Below are 18,028 nucleotides of genomic sequence, written 5' to 3' on the forward strand. Positions count from 1 at the left end.
ACAGTGGATTGGCTGACAGGTCACTGTGTCCCAGATCGAACTGACCTTGGAGGTTGCACATGGTACAGTGGATTGGCTGACAGGTCACTGTGTCCCAGATCGAACTGACCTTGGAGGTTGCACATGGTACAGTGGATTGGCTGACAGGTCACTGTGTCCCAGATCTAACAGACCTTGGAGGTTGCACATGGTACAGTGGATTGGCTGACAGGTCACTGTGTCCCAGATCTAACTGACCTTGGGAGGTTGCACATGGTACAGTGGATTGGCTGACAGGTCACTGTGTCCCAGATCTAACTGACCTTGGAGGTTGCACATGGTACAGTGGATTGGCTGACAGGTCACTGTGTCCCTGATCTGACTGACCTTGGAGGTTGCACATGGTACAGTGGATTGGCTGACAGGTCACTGTGTCCCAGATCGAACTGACCTTGGAGGTTGCACATGGTACAGTGGATTGGCTGACAGGTCACTGTGTCCCAGATCTAACAGACCTGGGAGGTTGCACATGGTACAGTGGATTGGCTGACAGGTCACTGTGTCCCTGATCTGACTGACCTGGGAGGTTGCACATGGTACAGTGGATTGGCTGACAGGTCACTGTGTCCCAGATCTAACAGACCTTGGAGGTTGCACATGGTACAGTGGATTGGCTGACAGGTCACTGTGTCCCAGATCTAACAGACCTTGGAGGTTGCACATGGTACAGTGGATTGGCTGACAGGTCACTGTGTCCCAGATCTAACAGACCTTGGAGGTTGCACATGGTACAGTGGATTGGCTGACAGGTCACTGTGTCCCAGATCTAACTGACCTTGGAGGTTGCACATGGTACAGTGGATTGGCTGACAGGTCACTGTGTCCCTGATCTGACTGACCTTGGAGGTTGCACATGGTACAGTGGATTGGCTGACAGGTCACTGTGTCCCTGATCTAACTGACCTTGGAGGTTGCACATGGTACAGTGGATTGGCTGACAGGTCACTGTGTCCCAGATCTAACAGACCTGGGAGGTTGCACATGGTACAGTGGATTGGCTGACAGGTCACTGTGTCCCAGATCTAACTGACCTTGGAGGTTGCACATGGTACAGTGGATTGGCTGACAGGTCACTGTGTCCCAGATCTAACAGACCTGGGAGGTTGCACATGGTACATTGGATTGGCTGAGATTGTATTACAGTTTTGTTTTGTTTTTATATCTGTAAATCTGAGAAAGGTTTTACATGTCAGTGGGAAAAGACAGAAAAAAACAACTCAGCCTCTCTTTTCTCTTAGTTTGTTTTTGGTATTATTTGGTACACACTTTGGTGAGTACATCTGGAAACACAACCATCCAGCTTATGTGTGACCGTGAAGTAAAAAAGTGCAAGTTTTACATAAGTGTTATACAATACAGATACAGAACTTCATCAACCAGTGTGGATTTGACTACATTTCACACAGGTCATCTCCATGTACATGAAACATTTGAGCAAAGTTAGATACAATATCAGCAGTAATGTATGATTGATAATGAAGTTACATACAATATTGACAGTAATGTATGATTGATAACAAACACCGAAACCATATAAATATCATGATCTTTTGTACAGTAGAATAAGTTGGGCGCTGTCCCTGCGGAGAGTACTTTGTCACAGTACAGTGTCGCCCTTTTTTTCCTTTTTTTTTTTCTCCCTGTACTTGTAAACTTGTGTTTAATTATCTTAGTCAAGTTAGTGGGTTTTTCTGTTGAATTTTGCCAGGGTCAGGCTTTTTGTTGCTATGTTTGTTTGATTTTTATTGTGGGATAAGTGCATGCTGTTATTGGGACCCTGGTTAATCGTCTTTTCTGAGTGTCACTATTATGAAAGGACATAATTTATGACTTTAGTTTCTCGTTGTCCTGTCAGATTTGTTTTGTATTTGCATAGTTTTCTTCAGATAAGCTAAAGTTTAAACCAAAGAAGATTGATTAAACACTCACTTTATGTTGTGCCACCACAGGTCACAGAATCCGTCAGATGTTTGGACTTGTGGTCCAGTGTTCACCAGTGATCAGGGTTTGGGCCCTGTTTCAGCATGGTGTTTTGTCCTAAGAAAAGGCACTTTACTCACCAGTGATCAGGGTTGGGGCCCTGTTTCGGCATGGTGTTTTGTCCTAAGAAAAGGCACTTTACTCACCAGTGATCAGGGTTGGGGCCCTGTTTCAGCATGGTGTTTTGTCCTAAGAAAAGGCACTTTACTCACCAGTGATCAGGGTTTGGGCCCTGTTTCGGCATGGTGTTTTGTCCGAAGAAAAGGCACTTTACTCACCAGTGATCAGGGTTTGGGCCCTGTTTCGGCATGGTGTTTTGTCCTAAGAAAAGGCACTTTACTCACCAGTGATCAGGGTTTGGGCCCTGTTTCGGCATGGTGTTTTGTCCGAAGAAAAGGCACTTTACTCACCGGTGATCAGGGTTTGGGCCCTGTTTCGGCATGGTGTTTTGTCCTAAGAAAAGGCACTTTACTCACCAGTGATCAGGGTTGGGGCCCTGTTTTGGCATGGTGTTTTGTCCGAAGAAAAGGCACTTTACTCACCGGTGATCAGGGTTTGGGCCCTGTTTCGGCATGGTGTTTTGTTCTAAGAAAAGGCACTTTACTCACCAGTGATCAGGGTTGGGGCCCTGTTTCGGCATGGTGTTTTGTCCTAAGAAAAGGCACTTTACTCACCAGTGATCAGGGTTTGGGCCCTGTTTCAGCATGGTGTTTTGTCCTAAGAAAAGGCACTTTACTCCCATTTTCCTTACTCCACTCATGTGAATAGAGACCTAACTTGGAAGGTTGAAATGGCAGAAGAAGAGGACAGGAACTCACCTCCCTATGCTGAGCCCTAGAGTGGCTGGACACAGTGGGTGTCAGTTCACTGCCCCTGTGGCCTCTAAAGGCTGCACGACCTTGAACCTTGAACCTTTCTTCCACAGAACAAGCGCGGCTGAACGTGTGGGTGTTGGACGGGGACCAGTCGCACACAGGGCTGCTGAAGTACGCCCTGACGGAGGACAACTTTGAGGACACCATGGTGATGCTGGTGGCCTCCATGGCTCAGCCCTGGGCCCTGGCCCACTCCCTCCACAAGTGGGTCACCGTGCTCTCCGACCACGTCGACAAACTGCGCATTCCCCCGGAGAAGATGAGGGACTTTGAACAGAGCTGTGAGTGACAGAACCGCTGCGCTGCTCCCTTCTCACTGGTTTCAGTGGCAAGCAGGTGTCCAAGCGTGTGGACTGATCTATGTATAGATCTGCTATACCACATCTGCTGTAGTTAGAGAAAGAGAAAGGAGCAGATGCCAGACTTTCACTTAAAGTAAAACCCAATGCGCTGGTCAGGCCCTGTGAGTCCACCCTAGGTCTGTGTGAAACATCATCAGTGAAATGGAATAACTGAATAAATTAAACAAAGAAAGTAGCTAAATAAAATGAAGATAGTAGACGGCAAATGATTGAAAAAGAGGGTTTAATGCCTGTTCACTACCAGCTGATTTAGAATTGCAGATTGTACACTTTCATTCACTCTAGCACACACATGCACACTGACAGAATGGGTGTGGAGGCTGGGTGAGGTAGGAGGGGGGGGGGGGGGAGGGATATTGAGGGGGAAAAAGAAATGAAAAAAATGAATAAAAAAACAGCGAGCTAACTAGAGTGGCGGGGTGTTAGTGGGGGGGAAGTATCATTGGTCATGTTAACAATGTTAGTTACATGCTGTTCAGGCAGTTGTTTGTTAATTCAATGCTATTTAGGCTTTTGTCTGCTAGTTTTCTGCTATCAGGCATTTGTTTGCTAGTTTGATTTTTACTGGAGTGGGAAGAGGTGGTGTGGGGGGGGGAAAGAGTGAAGGGGAGAGAGGAAAATGACATGTTACAGTGTACAGTGGGTCCTAAATGCTCTGTCCTGTGTGGGTCACTATGACCCACATCCAACATCCCAGGGAGCTTAAGCATGATACAATAGATGGGATTGGATTGGGTTGGGTTGGATTACCTTTTGCTGCAACACACTTGTTCTCTGTGAAATTCCGGCTGCTGTCCCAGGGGAGAGAGCATGCTGCCACAGTGCAGTGCTACCTCCTTTTTTCTTTTTTTCACTATCAAAGTGGATTTTTCTGATGAAGTTTGCCTGGGACAGCCCTATTATTGCCATGAGTTCTCATGCGCTGAGTGACTGCTGCACATGGGACCTTGATGTTCTGTCTTGTTGGAAAGTCCTGCAGATTGTCTTGGATGACTACATTAACTGTAGTCACTCTGGCCTTCAGGGAATGTGCTGATGGGTGAGAGATTTTCAGCCCCTACCTGGTGTGAGGAGAATGAGGACAGGGAAAAGGCTACAGGTGTGATTAAAGTGCAGATGTTGGGCGTGGGGCATTGTGCAACAATGCACTGCCTTGAGCACACAGGTGCACCGCTGTGATCAATGAGGTGACACTGTAGACAGACAGACGATGGTTGCCGTGGAGCAGTGCGTAGTGACAGGCCAGGCACAAAGCTGGTGACTGGGTGAGGCCTGTGGAGGTCTTGTTTCACTAACACACAGTGCGCTTGTCGGGGAGGGTGAGGGCACAGCTGTTATTGCTATTGATCTTGGCCAACATGCTCCAGGGAACGCCTGTATGCATGTACCGTGGTGGTATTGATAGAAAGGTGTAAATAGTAAAAAAAATAAAATAAAATAAAAAATTGGAGGAGAAGAAAGAATTCAACATGTTGGTTCCTTTTTTACTTTTTCTTTAAAATTATTTGTTTAGTCATGTGTTCAGCATATATTGCTGTGGAAAGATATTCAGAGGAGAAATATTCATGTAGAGAAAAAAGTATTTATATTAACCCCTTGACTGCTGAACGTTGGTGAAATGAGTCAGTGGAGTTTCAGTTTCAGTTTCAGTAGCTCAAGGAGGCGTCACTGCGTTCGGACAAATCCATATACGCTACACCACATCTGCCAAGCATATGCCTGACCAGCAGCGTAACCCAATGCGCTTAGTCAGGCCTTGAGAAAAAAACAACAAAAAAAAAACATAGATAAGCTTACATAAATAAATAAATAAATAAATAATAATTATGATATAAAAAAAGGTGGTAGTAATGAAAATAATTAAAAAAAAAAAAAAGTAAGACAACAATGATGATAAATAAGCAAATAAATGTAAAACATGAAGACACACATTCACACATACACCCACACATGCATAACAGATATGCACCAAACACGCAGTCAGTGCAATGACTTCCAAGTGTAATTTGTGCATGTTATGCACTTTTTAAGTGTGAAAATGCTTGCACACACACACTAATGCTCACATACACACACACGCACGCATGCAGAGGCACACATGCATGCATGCATGCACACACACACACACGCTCATGCTCACTTTCACGCACATACACCACACACTGTCTCATTCGTTCATGCATGTACAAGCACATGCATTACACACACACACACACACACACACACCTGTCTGTACCTGTCCAAAGCATCAACTAAGCCTGTGCGTGTGTCTCCTGTCCTCAGTGGTCCGTTTCTTCCAAGACTACACAGAGCCTGAAGAGAACCAGAGCAGTTCACAGGCCCCGCCTCGTGGGGACTCAAACCCTCTCCACCCTCCGCCCCACTTGACGGAAGAAGAGAAGGTGGTACTGCCTCTGGGGCCCAACGTGCTGTCGCACAATCTAGGAATTCCCATTGTAGTTGTTCTCACAAAGGTGGGTTATTGTGTGTGTGTGTGTGTGTGTGTGTTCTTTTGCTTAATGTCTATCCACACGTGTGTGTGTGTGTGTGTGTGTGTGTGTTTGCGTGTGTGTATAGGAATTCGCATTGTAGTAGTTCTTACGAAGGTGGGTGTGTGTGGTGTGTGCGTGTATAGGAATTCCCATTGTAGGTGTTCTTACTTTGTTAGATCAGTGTCTGTGTGTGTGAGTGTTTGTGTGTGTGTGATTACCAGTGTAGATATTGTGTGTGTGCTTGATCACAAAATGAACTGTTGGTATTGTGTGTGTGTGTTTGATCACAAAATAAACTGTTGATACTGTGTGTGTGGTGAGAAATTCAAATGTTGATTTATTATGAAAAATCTTTGCTGTTGTTTGAAATATCTTTTCATTCATTCCATTTGGACCTTATTTTGAACTATACTGAAATGTGTGTGTGCACATGGATATTATTGGTGACTGTGTGAAGGCCATGTTTCTGTGTTACAGTGTGATGCCATTTCCACATTGGAAAAAGATCATGATTTCAAGGAAGAGCACTTCGATTTCATTCAACAATATGTCCGCAAGTTTTGCTTAAAATGTATCCTTTGCAGAGTGAAATGGGATGGTGGGTACTAGCTCTCAGGCACATGCAAACACACATATGTAGAGGCACATATATGTACACATATATGCCTGCAAACCCATACACTTCACTTTACACACACATATATGCATATGACACACACATATGCACAATGCACATGTATGCACAACACAGAACACACACACAACACACCATACACACACACAGAGGCATTCACACACGCATGCGCATATGCACACACACACACACACACACCACACCACACCACACCACACCACACCACATGTTCTGCCTGAGGGCAGAAAAGAGAGCAGGAAGGATGGGTCAGGAAAATGTCGGCTATTTTGCTTTGGCATTTTTACATTTGACATTAGAAAAAAAGAAAAAATGTGCTGAGACAAAAAGTGATAGTTTGTTGCGACTGGAAATTGTCACATGATTTCATGTGCAGGTGTCAAGGTGGATAGTGGAGGAGGATTGCAATCAGTCTGCACTGAAGTTGACTGCTCTGTGCTCCTTTCACTGACACAAACTTGTCTGTCCCCCTTTCACTGACACAAACTTGTCTGTCCCCCTTTCACTGACACAGTCCTTTCACTGACACAAACTTCTCTACCCCCCTTTTCACTGACACAATCCTTTCACTGACACACACTTGTCTGTCCCCTTTTCACTGACACAATCCTTTCACTGACACAATCCTTTCACTGACACAAACTTCTCTGTCCCCCTTTCACTGACACAAACTTGTCTGTCCCCTTTTCACTGACACAATCCTTTCACTGACACAGTCAGACTTTTCTGTCCCCCTTTCACTGACACAATCCTTTCACTGACACAAACTTCTCTGTCCCCCTTTCACTGACACAAACTTGTCTGTCCCCTTTTCACTGACACAATCCTTTCACTGACACAGTCAGACTTCTCTGTCCCCCTTTCACTGACACAATCCTTTCACTGACACAAACTTGTCTGTCCCCCTTTTTGGTGTCATATACTGTACCATGTCAAACTGATGCAAACTAGGCCTATTGGTTTGCTCTGCTTGGCCAAATTTCGCGCGGCTAACAGTGAAAAGACGGGCCCGCCCGCTCTCAGCCAATCAAACGCCTCTAAAAGCTATAAGCGCTGAATCATTCCTTTGGCCAAGGCTCTCCACGCCATCTTGTCAGGTTTACGCTCTGTCTCGTCTTACGCTTTTTTCGGCTATTAAGCGTATCCTTTTGGCCTTATTTTGTTGCATGCGGCTTGTGTTTATTGTATTCTTACATTCTGTGTACTCGATTTGACTCGGCACCCTCGATTCGTTCGTTTTTTTCTGCCTCTAAGTCGATCCTGTCTTTCCTTTCTCTGTTGGGGGTCGGATTTTCGCTGGGTGCCTAAGCGCGGGTTCCATGCCTTGTGTGCCATACCACGAAGGCAGGGATCATGACGCTGGGATTGAGACTCGGTAAGAGACTCTCCCTGGCCCGGAGCTCATGATTCCTCCCGATACGGACCGCGGCGATGCGTCGTTAGACGCTGATCGCGGAGGCGACTTTCGTACCAGTAAAACGGTCATGAAGGGGACCGTGGGGAAAGAGGTACGAGTGTCGCCTCCCGAGGTGTCCCAGCGCGAGGCAGGGAGAGGGGGAAATGGCAAGCCCTCTCCTGGCTGTGGGGACTCGCAGCTTGGCGCGAACTCCCAAGGGGAGGCCGCGCCCGGCCATTACCCGGGTCCCCACTCGGAGACGGCCCTCACGGGCCCCATTGTTGTTCCCCCTCCTCCCTTCTCTGTCGACCCCCCTCCCCCACCTCCTTTTGGTCGGGGAGAAAAAGTTGGTTCCGGGGGGGGATCTCTACTTTGCCCACCCCAGGCCACAAACTTGTCTGTCCCCTTTTCACTGACACAATCCTTTCACTGACACAGTCAGACTTCTCTGTCCCCCTTTCACTGACACAATCCTTTCACTGACACAAACTTGTCTGTCCCCCTTTTCACTGACACAAACTTATCTGTCCCCCTTTCACTGACACAGTCAAACTTCTCTGTCCCCCTTTTCACTGACACAAACTTGTCTGTCCCCCTTTCACTGACACAAACATGTCTGTCCCCCTTTCACTGACACAGTCAAACTTCTCTGTCCCCCCTTTCACTGACACAGTCAAACCTGTCTGTCCCCCTTTTCACTGACACAAACTTCTCTGTCCCCCTTTTCACTGACACAAACTTGTCTGTCCCCCTTTCACTGACACAAACATGTCTGCCCCCCTTTCACTGATACAAACATGTCTGTCCACCCCTTTCACTGACACAGTCAAACTTGTCTGTCCCCTTTTCACTGACACAGTCAAACTTGTCTGTCCCCCTTTCACTGACACAGACAAGTTCTGTCTGTTCCCCTTTCACTGACACAGACAAGTTCTGTCTGTTCCCCTTTCACTGACACAGACAAGTTCTGTCTGTTCCCCTTTCACTGACACAGACAAGTTCTGTCTGTCCCCCTTTTACTGACACAGTCAAACTTGTCTGTCCCCCTTTCACTGACACAGTCAGACTTGTCTGTCCCCCTTTCACTGACACAGTCAAACTTGTCTGTCCCCCTTTTACTGACACAGTCAAACTTGTCTGTCCCCCTTTCACTGACACAGACAAGTTCTGCCTGTTCCCCTTTCACTGACACAGACAAGTTCTGTCTGTTCCCCTTTCACTGACACAGACAAGTTCTGTCTGTTCCCCTTTCACTGACACAGACATGTTCTGTCTGTCCCCCCCTTTCACTGACACAGACATGTTCTGTCTGTTCCCCTTTCACTGACACAGACAAGTTCTGTCTGCCCCCCTTTCACTGACACAGACAAGTTCTGCCTGTTCCCCTTTCACTGACACAGACATGTTCTGTCTGTTCCCCTTTCACTGACACAGACATGTTCTGTCTGCCCCCCTTTCACTGACACAGACAAGTTCTGCCTGTTCCCCTTTCACTGACACAGACATGTTCTGTCTGTTCCCCTTTCACTGACACAGACATGTTCTGCCTGTCCCCCTTTCACTGACACAAACTTCTCTGTCCCCCTTTCACAGACACAAACTTGTCTGTCCCCCTTTCACTGACACAAACTTGTCTGTCCCCCTTTCACTGACACAAACTTGTCTGTCCCCCTTTCACTGACACAGTCAGACTTGTCTGTCCCCCTTTCACTGACACAAACTTGTCTGTCCCCCTTTCACTGACACAAACTTGTCTGTCCCCCTTTCACTGACACAAACTTGTCTGTCCCCCTTTCACTGACACAGTCAAACTTGTCTGTCCCCCTTTCACTGACACAAACTTCTCTGTCCCCCTTTCACTGACACAAACTTGTATGTCCCCCTTTCACTGACACAGTCAATGGTTTGACTAAAACAGTAAAACACTGACTCCCAGCCAACAAGTGGACAGAGCATTTTCACATGTCTGCCAGGTTTGGTTGTTCTGGACAAAGGGATGGGCGGGTATTTCCAGCCCTGCTTTGTTTTTTATTTTTTTTGGATGGAGGTAATTATGATAATGATTATTATTATGATAATAATGATAATTTACAAAGTGAAATGATAAATGCAGAAGAGAGCTTTAAGCCCTATACAAATCCAATATTTAAAATGAACCAAGCGAGCAAATAAGAGGAAGAAGTAACATAGAAAAGTGTATAAAAGAGTCATAAAAGCACAAGCATTGGTATTACAGAAATTTCCTTTACAAAACCTACAAAGTTCTGAACACATATTGACTTAGTAACAACTGTTAGACTCCAGTACACACACACACACACACACACACACACACACACACACACACACACATGTTGTTGTCTTTAACCCCTGGGGAGATGGTGCTGGTCTGTTCTACACATCAGTGAAGGACGAGAGGAATTGTGAGCTGCTGTACCGCTATCTAGTCCACAGGATATACGGCTTCCCTTTCACCACTGCTGCCTATGTAGTGGAGAGAGACGGTGTCTTCGTGTGAGTCTTCACAGCTTTTTTGTGTGTGTGTGTGCATGTGTCTGTGTGTGTATATGTGATGTTCTTAGCTTTGAGATATGTGTATGTGTTTTTGTGTATGTACTGTATGTGTGTGATTATGTTTGTGAGCACATGAGTGAGATAGTGAGTCTGCACATGTGTATGTCGGCATGGATATCTCATTATCAGATATTATGTAAATTAATTTGTGAAAGTTTATGTGTTTATGAGCATGGATATCTCATTTATCGGACATTCTAAGCTGTAAATTATATGAAAGATTTACTTTATGTCCCAGTTTTGCTCTGCTATTCCCATTTTGCACACTTGTTATGTTCAGTGTTATCCCAGTTTTTCACTATCAAAAAAGTATCATTCTAATTTTACATGTGTTTAGTATTATCCCAGTTATCCCATGGTGCTTTTTGTTGTTGTGTTCTGTTGGTAATATTTGATCTTCAGTTGGTTTGTGGTGAATGTTCATAATGCTTGTCTACAATATGTTTTATTTTTGTACTTTTAGTATTTAGAGAAAGTTAAATGTAAGTTGTGAGCCTTGATGTGACACATTTGAGCCTAAATGATGGTAAATATTATGTTATATATTTACTGGATTTAATTTTTCTGTGAAGATAGAACAATAGTGTTAGTGTGAGAAAGTGTGAATGAAAACTGAATCTATGTTAAATGTAGTGTGAAGAGGCAGGAAACAAGGTGTGGTACAGCAGTGGGTGTGGATGTTTCCTGGTAGTGTGAAGAGGCAGGAAACAAGGTGTGGTACTGCAGTGGGTGTGGATGTTTCCTGGTAGTGTGAAGAGGCAGGAAACAAGTTGTATTGCAGTGGGTGTGGATGTTTCCTGGTAGTGTGAAGAGGCAGGAAACAAGGTGTGGTACTGCAGTGGGTGTGGATGTTTCCTGGTAGTGTGAAGAGGCAGGAAACAAGGTGTGGTATTGCAGTGGGTGTGGATGTTTCCTGGTAGTGTGAAGAGGCAGGAAACAAGGTGTGGTACTGCAGTGGGTGTGGATGTTTCCTGTTAGTGTGAAGAGGCAGGAAACAAGGTGTGGTATTGCAGTGGGTGTGGATATTTCCTGGTAGTGTGAAGAGGCAGGAAACAAGGTGTGGTATTGCAGTGGGTGTGGATGTTTCCTGGTAGTGTGAAGAGGCAGGAAACAAGGTGTGGTACTGCAGTGGGTGTGGATGTTTCCTGGTAGTGTGAAGAGGCAGGAAACAAGGTGTGGTACTGCAGTGGGTGTGGATGTTTCCTGGTAGTGTGAAGAGGCAGGAAACAAGGTGTGGTACTGCAGTGGGTGTGGATATTTCCTGGTAGTGTGAAGAGGCAGGAAACAAGGTGTGGTATTGCAGTGGGTGTGGATGTTTCCTGGTAGTGTGAAGAGGCAGGAAACAAGGTGTGGTATTGCAGTGGGTGTGGATGTTTCCTGGTTGTGTGAAGAGGCAGGAAACAAGGTGTGGTATTGCAGTGGGTGTGGATGTTTCCTGGTAGTGTGAAGAGGCAGGAAACAAGGTGTGGTACTGCAGTGGGTGTGGATGTGTCCTGGTAGTGTGAAGAGGCAGGAAACAAGGTGTGGTATTGCAGTGGGTGTGGATGTTTCCTGGTAGTGTGAAGAGGCAGGAAACAAGGTGTGGTACTGCAGTGGGTGTGGATGTTTCCTGGTACTGTGAAGAGGCAGGAAACAAGGTGTGGTATTGCAGTGGGTGTGGATATTTCCTGGTAGTGTGAAGAGGCAGGAAACAAGGTGTGGTACTGCAGTGGGTGTGGATGTTTCCTGGTAGTGTGAAGAGGCAGGAAACAAGGTGTGGTACTGCAGTGGGTGTGGATGTTTCCTGGTAGTGTGAAGAGGCAGGAAACAAGGTGTGGTATTGCAGTGGGTGTGGATATTTCCTGGTAGTGTGAAGAGGCAGGAAACAAGGTGTGGTACTGCAGTGGGTGTGGATGTTTCCTGGTAGTGTGAAGAGGCAGGAAACAAGTTGTATTGCAGTGGGTGTGGATGTTTCCTGGTAGTGTGAAGAGGCAGGAAACAAGGTGTGGTACTGCAGTGGGTGTGGATGTTTCCTGGTAGTGTGAAGAGGCAGGAAACAAGGTGTGGTACTGCAGTGGGTGTGGATGTTTCCTGGTAGTGTGAAGAGGCAGGAAACAAGGTGTGGTATTGCAGTGGGTGTGGATGTTTCCTGGTTGTGTGAAGAGGCAGGAAACAAGGTGTGGTATTGCAGTGGGTGTGGATGTTTCCTGGTAGTGTGAAGAGGCAGGAAACAAGGTGTGGTACTGCAGTGGGTGTGGATGTGTCCTGGTAGTGTGAAGAGGCAGGAAACAAGGTGTGGTACTGCAGTGGGTGTGGATGTTTCCTGGTAGTGTGAAGAGGCAGGAAACAAGGTGTGGTACTGCAGTGGGTGTGGATGTTTCCTGGTAGTGTGAAGAGGCAGGAAACAAGGTGTGGTATTGCAGTGGGTGTGGATGTTTCCTGGTAGTGTGAAGAGGCAGGAAACAAGGTGTGGTATTGCAGTGGGTGTGGATGTTTCCTGGTAGTGTGAAGAGGCAGGAAACAAGGTGTGGTACTGCAGTGGGTGTGGATGTTTCCTGGTACTGTGAAGAGGCAGGAAACAAGGTGTGGTATTGCAGTGGGTGTGGATATTTCCTGGTAGTGTGAAGAGGCAGGAAACAAGGTGTGGTACTGCAGTGGGTGTGGATGTTTCCTGGTAGTGTGAAGAGGCAGGAAACAAGGTGTGGTATTGCAGTGGGTGTGGATGTTTCCTGGTAGTGTGAAGAGGCAGGAAACAAGGTGTGGTACTGCAGTGGGTGTGGATGTTTCCAGGAAACAAGGTGTGGTACTGCAGTGGGTGTGGATGTTTCCTGGTAGTGTGAAGAGGCAGGAAACAAGGTGTGGTACTGCAGTGGGTGTGGATGTTTCCTGGTAGTGTGAAGAGGCAGGAAACAAGGTGTGGTATTGCAGTGGGTGTGGATGTTTCCTGGTAGTGTGAAGAGGCAGGAAACAAGGTGTGGTATTGCAGTGGGTGTGGATGTTTCCTGGTAGTGTGAAGAGGCAGGAAACAAGGTGTGGTACTGCAGTGGGTGTGGATGTTTCCTGGTAGTGTGAAGAGGCAGGAAACAAGGTGTGGTATTGCAGTGGGTGTGGATATTTCCTGGTAGTGTGAAGAGGCAGGAAACAAGGTGTGGTATTGCAGTGGGTGTGGATGTTTCCTGGTAGTGTGAAGAGGCAGGAAACAAGGTGTGGTACTGCAGTGGGTGTGGATGTTTCCTGGTAGTGTGAAGAGGCAGGAAACAAGGTGTGGTACTGCAGTGGGTGTGGATGTTTCCTGGTAGTGTGAAGAGGCAGGAAACAAGGTGTGGTACTGCAGTGGGTGTGGATATTTCCTGGTAGTGTGAAGAGGCAGGAAACAAGGTGTGGTATTGCAGTGGGTGTGGATGTTTCCTGGTAGTGTGAAGAGGCAGGAAACAAGGTGTGGTATTGCAGTGGGTGTGGATGTTTCCTGGTTGTGTGAAGAGGCAGGAAACAAGGTGTGGTATTGCAGTGGGTGTGGATGTTTCCTGGTAGTGTGAAGAGGCAGGAAACAAGGTGTGGTACTGCAGTGGGTGTGGATGTGTCCTGGTAGTGTGAAGAGGCAGGAAACAAGGTGTGGTATTGCAGTGGGTGTGGATGTTTCCTGGTAGTGTGAAGAGGCAGGAAACAAGGTGTGGTACTGCAGTGGGTGTGGATGTGTCCTGGTACTGTGAAGAGGCAGGAAACAAGGTGTGGTATTGCAGTGGGTGTGGATATTTCCTGGTAGTGTGAAGAGGCAGGAAACAAGGTGTGGTACTGCAGTGGGTGTGGATGTTTCCTGGTACTGTGAAGAGGCAGGAAACAAGGTGTGGTATTGCAGTGGGTGTGGATATTTCCTGGTAGTGTGAAGAGGCAGGAAACAAGGTGTGGTACTGCAGTGGGTGTGGATGTTTCCTGGTAGTGTGAAGAGGCAGGAAACAAGGTGTGGTATTGCAGTGGGTGTGGATGTTTCCTGGTAGTGTGAAGAGGCAGGAAACAAGGTGTGGTATTGCAGTGGGTGTGGATGTTTCCTGGTAGTGTGAAGAGGCAGGAAACAAGGTGTGGTATTGCAGTGGGTGTGGATGTTTCCTGGTAGTGTGAAGAGGCAGGAAACAAGGTGTGGTACTGCAGTGGGTGTGGATATTTCCTGGTAGTGTGAAGAGGCAGGAAACAAGGTGTGGTACTGCAGTGGGTGTGGATGTTTCCTGGTAGTGTGAAGAGGCAGGAAACAAGGTGTGGTATTGCAGTGGGTGTGGATATTTCCTGGTAGTGTGAAGAGGCAGGAAACAAGGTGTGGTACTGCAGTGGGTGTGGATGTTTCCTGGTAGTGTGAAGAGGCAGGAAACAAGTTGTATTGCAGTGGGTGTGGATGTTTCCTGGTAGTGTGAAGAGGCAGGAAACAAGGTGTGGTACTGCAGTGGATGTGGATGTTTCCTGGTAGTGTGAAGAGGCAGGAAACAAGGTGTGGTACTGCAGTGGATGTGGATGTTTCCTGGTAGTGTGAAGAGGCAGGAAACAAGGTGTGGTACTGCAGTGGGTGTGGATGTTTCCTGGTAGTGTGAAGAGGCAGGAAACAAGGTGTGGTATTGCAGTGGGTGTGGATGTTTCCTGGTAGTGTGAAGAGGCAGGAAACAAGGTGTGGTATTGCAGTGGGTGTGGATGTTTCCTGGTAGTGTGAAGAGGCAGGAAACAAGGTGTGGTATTGCAGTGGGTGTGGATATTTCCTCATTCACTGGTGCTCTGTGCAAGGGAGTTTGTTTTGCTTGGTGCTCTGTGCTCTAAGTGTGTGTTGCTTTTCTTTTTGTAAGTGACAGATTGATTTTTGACTGAAATTACGGCTTCTGTAACCACTTATTTGGTTGTCTGTTGTTTGCACAGGTTGTAGTTAAGTGTGACAACCTCTGTTTGTTTGTTTGTTCATCAAAGGGAAACACAGGAAAGCATTTATTGTGTGGTTGTACAAACCTGGAGTTCATTTTGTTTTTCTGTCCATCACAGTGCCTCACTCACCCCCTTTGAAACAAGTCAAACAACATTTCTTTTCAAGCTTTTATTGTGTGGTTGTACAAACCTGGAGTTCATTTTGTTTTTCAGTCCATCACAGTGCCTCACTCGTTTGTTTTTCTGTCCATAACAGTGCCTCACTCACCCCCTTTGAAACAAGTCAAACAACATTTCTTTTCAAGCTTTTATTGTGTGGTTGTACAAACCTGGAGTTCATTTTGTTTTTCTGTCCATCACAGTGCCTCACTCACCCCCTTTGAAACAAGTCAAACAACATTTCTTTTCAAGCTTTTATTGTGTGGTTGTACAAACCTGGAGTTCATTTTGTTTTTCAGTCCATCACAGTGCCTCACTCACTTCCTTTGAAACAAGTCTAAAAACATTTCTTTTCAAGCAGTCTCGACATATTAAAGGCACTCCATTTTAGCATCTTATCTGTTCTGTGGATTCACAACTATTTTCCATGTGCATGTGTGTGTGCATGCGAGTGTGTGTGTGTGTGTGTGTGTGTGCGTGTGTGTGCGTACATGTATGTGCGTGTGTGTGTGTGTGCGTGTGTGTGCGTGCATGTATGTGCGTGTGCATGCGAGTGTGTGTGTGTGTGTGTGTGCGTGTGTGTGCGTGCATGTATGTACGTGTGTGTGCGTGCGTGTGTGTGTGTGTGTGCATTTGTGTGCATGTCTGCTTAGTGCCAGACTTCTGTATTATTGTAAAGCGCATTGAGAGGTTTTTGTAAAGTACTTTGAGAGGTTTGGAAGGGTATAAATGTGCTACTATCATTGTTATTAATGTTAATAGTATTGTTGTTAATGTGGAGTAATTTGGGTTGATACTTGGGACGCTTCACCTTTCCTGTCTAATGCACTCCTCACATAGAAACCTTTGCATTCCCTTCACTCCTCAGGGGAACAAACGTGAAAGTACCCCAAATGAACTTTAAAGTCTTTTGACTACCACAGTTTTAGTTTTTCTGCTCCCACTGTCTGGAATTGTCTGGAATTTACTTTTAGAAATGCGCTATATAATTGCCAGTTATATCATTAGATGTTCTTGCACAGAGAATGGAATTGAGCTGTGTTGATGTTGTTGTTTATGTGTGTGTCCAGCCGAGTGGCTGGGACATTGAGAAGATGATCAGCATGCTGTACGAGGCATGGAATTGAGCTGTGTTGATGTTGATGTGTGTCCAGCCGAGTGGCTGGGACATTGAGAAGATGATCAGCATGCTGTACGAGGCATGGAATTGAGCTGTTGATGTTGATGTTGATGTGTGTCAGGCCGAGTGGCTGGGACAATGACAAGAAGATCAGCATACTGTACGAGGCATGGAATTGAGCTATGTTGATGTTGATGTTGATGTGTGTCAGGCTGAGTGGCTGGGACAATGACAAGAAGATCAGCATACTGTACGAGGCATGGAATTGAGCTGTTGATGTTGATGTTGATGTGTGTCAGGCCAAGTGGCTGGGACAATGACAAGAAGATCAGCATACTGTACGAGAGCATGAGCACCATGAAACCTGACGACTCATTGGAGGAAGTCATCGTCAAACCTATGTTACGCAAGGTCAGACAGCCACCATTGTGTGGTTGATTTTTTTTCATTTTTTTTAAATTCATTTTTCTTATTTTATGTACTTATTTTTTACTCATTTATACATAGTTTTTCAGAATACACAAGTGTCGAAGTGTCAGAATGACGAAAATTATGCCATAAGAAATTACATGGTTTTTATCTTCTCCCTCAACGCTGTGAAGAGTCATTAGGGTGTTTAGTTTTTATAGGTTTTCATAATATCAAAACTGTGCCCTTAGAGTCATTAGGGTGTTTAGTTTTTATAGGTTTTCATGATATCAGAACTGTGCCCTTAGAGTCATTAGGGTGTTTAGTTTTTATAGGTTTTCATGATATCAGAACTGTGCCCTTAGAGTCATTAGGGTGTTTAGTTTTTATAGGTTTTCATAATATCAAAACTGTGCCCTTAGAGTCATTAGGGTGTTTAGTTTTTGTAGGTTTTCATAATATCAAAACTGTGCCCTTAGAGTCATTAGGGTGTTTAGTTTTTATAGGTTTTCATGATATCAGAACTGTGCCCTAAGAGTCATTAGGGTGTTTAGTTTTTGTAGGTTTTCATGATATCAAAACTGTGCCCTTAGAGTCATTAGGGTGTTTAGTTTTTATAGGTTTTCATGATATCAGAACTGTGCCCTAAGAGTCATTAGGGTGTTTAGTTTTTATAGGTTTTCATAATATCAAAACTATATCAAAGCCATCTATTCATTTTCTCAAAATAGAGATTTGCATAACAAGGGCTGTTCAGAATTTTTTTAATTTATTTATTTATTTTTTAAACATCCTGATTAGAGAAATAAGTTGGTTGTATCAGTATGTTAAGTGGTCAAGACAAGTCTGCTATGTTAAGTGGTCAAGACAAGTCTGCTATGTTAAGTGGTCAAGACAAGTCTGTACAGAAGGCACAGTGCCTTGCCTGGCTCTGTCTGATGTGACGTCCCTTTGTCAGTGTCCTTGGGTGAGTCATTAGGTATTTGGAGGGACTGAAAAAATGAACTGGATTGATGTGAAGAGATACGATATGAATGAAAGTGTGTCACTGTCAGTCTGCTTTTGTGTGTCTGTGTATGTGAGAGAGAGAGAGAGA

At 45.6% G+C, this 18,028-nt stretch overlaps 1 protein-coding gene across 2 annotated transcripts in view; it reads left to right on the top strand.

Annotated features, from left to right (window-relative positions):
• The window catches only part of LOC143285906 (cytoplasmic dynein 1 light intermediate chain 2-like), a 45,712-nt gene that overhangs the window by 4,833 nt on the left and 22,851 nt on the right, over positions 1 to 18,028 (top strand). For both annotated transcript variants that reach the window (XM_076593356.1, XM_076593357.1), the window contains exons 4-8: positions 2,945 to 3,175; positions 5,540 to 5,730; positions 6,226 to 6,319; positions 10,175 to 10,310; positions 16,824 to 16,935. In XM_076593356.1, coding sequence (XP_076449471.1) covers positions 2,945 to 3,175; positions 5,540 to 5,730; positions 6,226 to 6,319; positions 10,175 to 10,310; positions 16,824 to 16,935 — 764 coding nt within the window. The remainder of the gene's footprint in view (positions 1 to 2,944; positions 3,176 to 5,539; positions 5,731 to 6,225; positions 6,320 to 10,174; positions 10,311 to 16,823; positions 16,936 to 18,028) is intronic.

This window comes from Babylonia areolata, chromosome 9 (genome assembly GCF_041734735.1).
Source record: "Babylonia areolata isolate BAREFJ2019XMU chromosome 9, ASM4173473v1, whole genome shotgun sequence".
Taxonomy (NCBI): domain Eukaryota; kingdom Metazoa; phylum Mollusca; class Gastropoda; order Neogastropoda; family Buccinidae; genus Babylonia; species Babylonia areolata.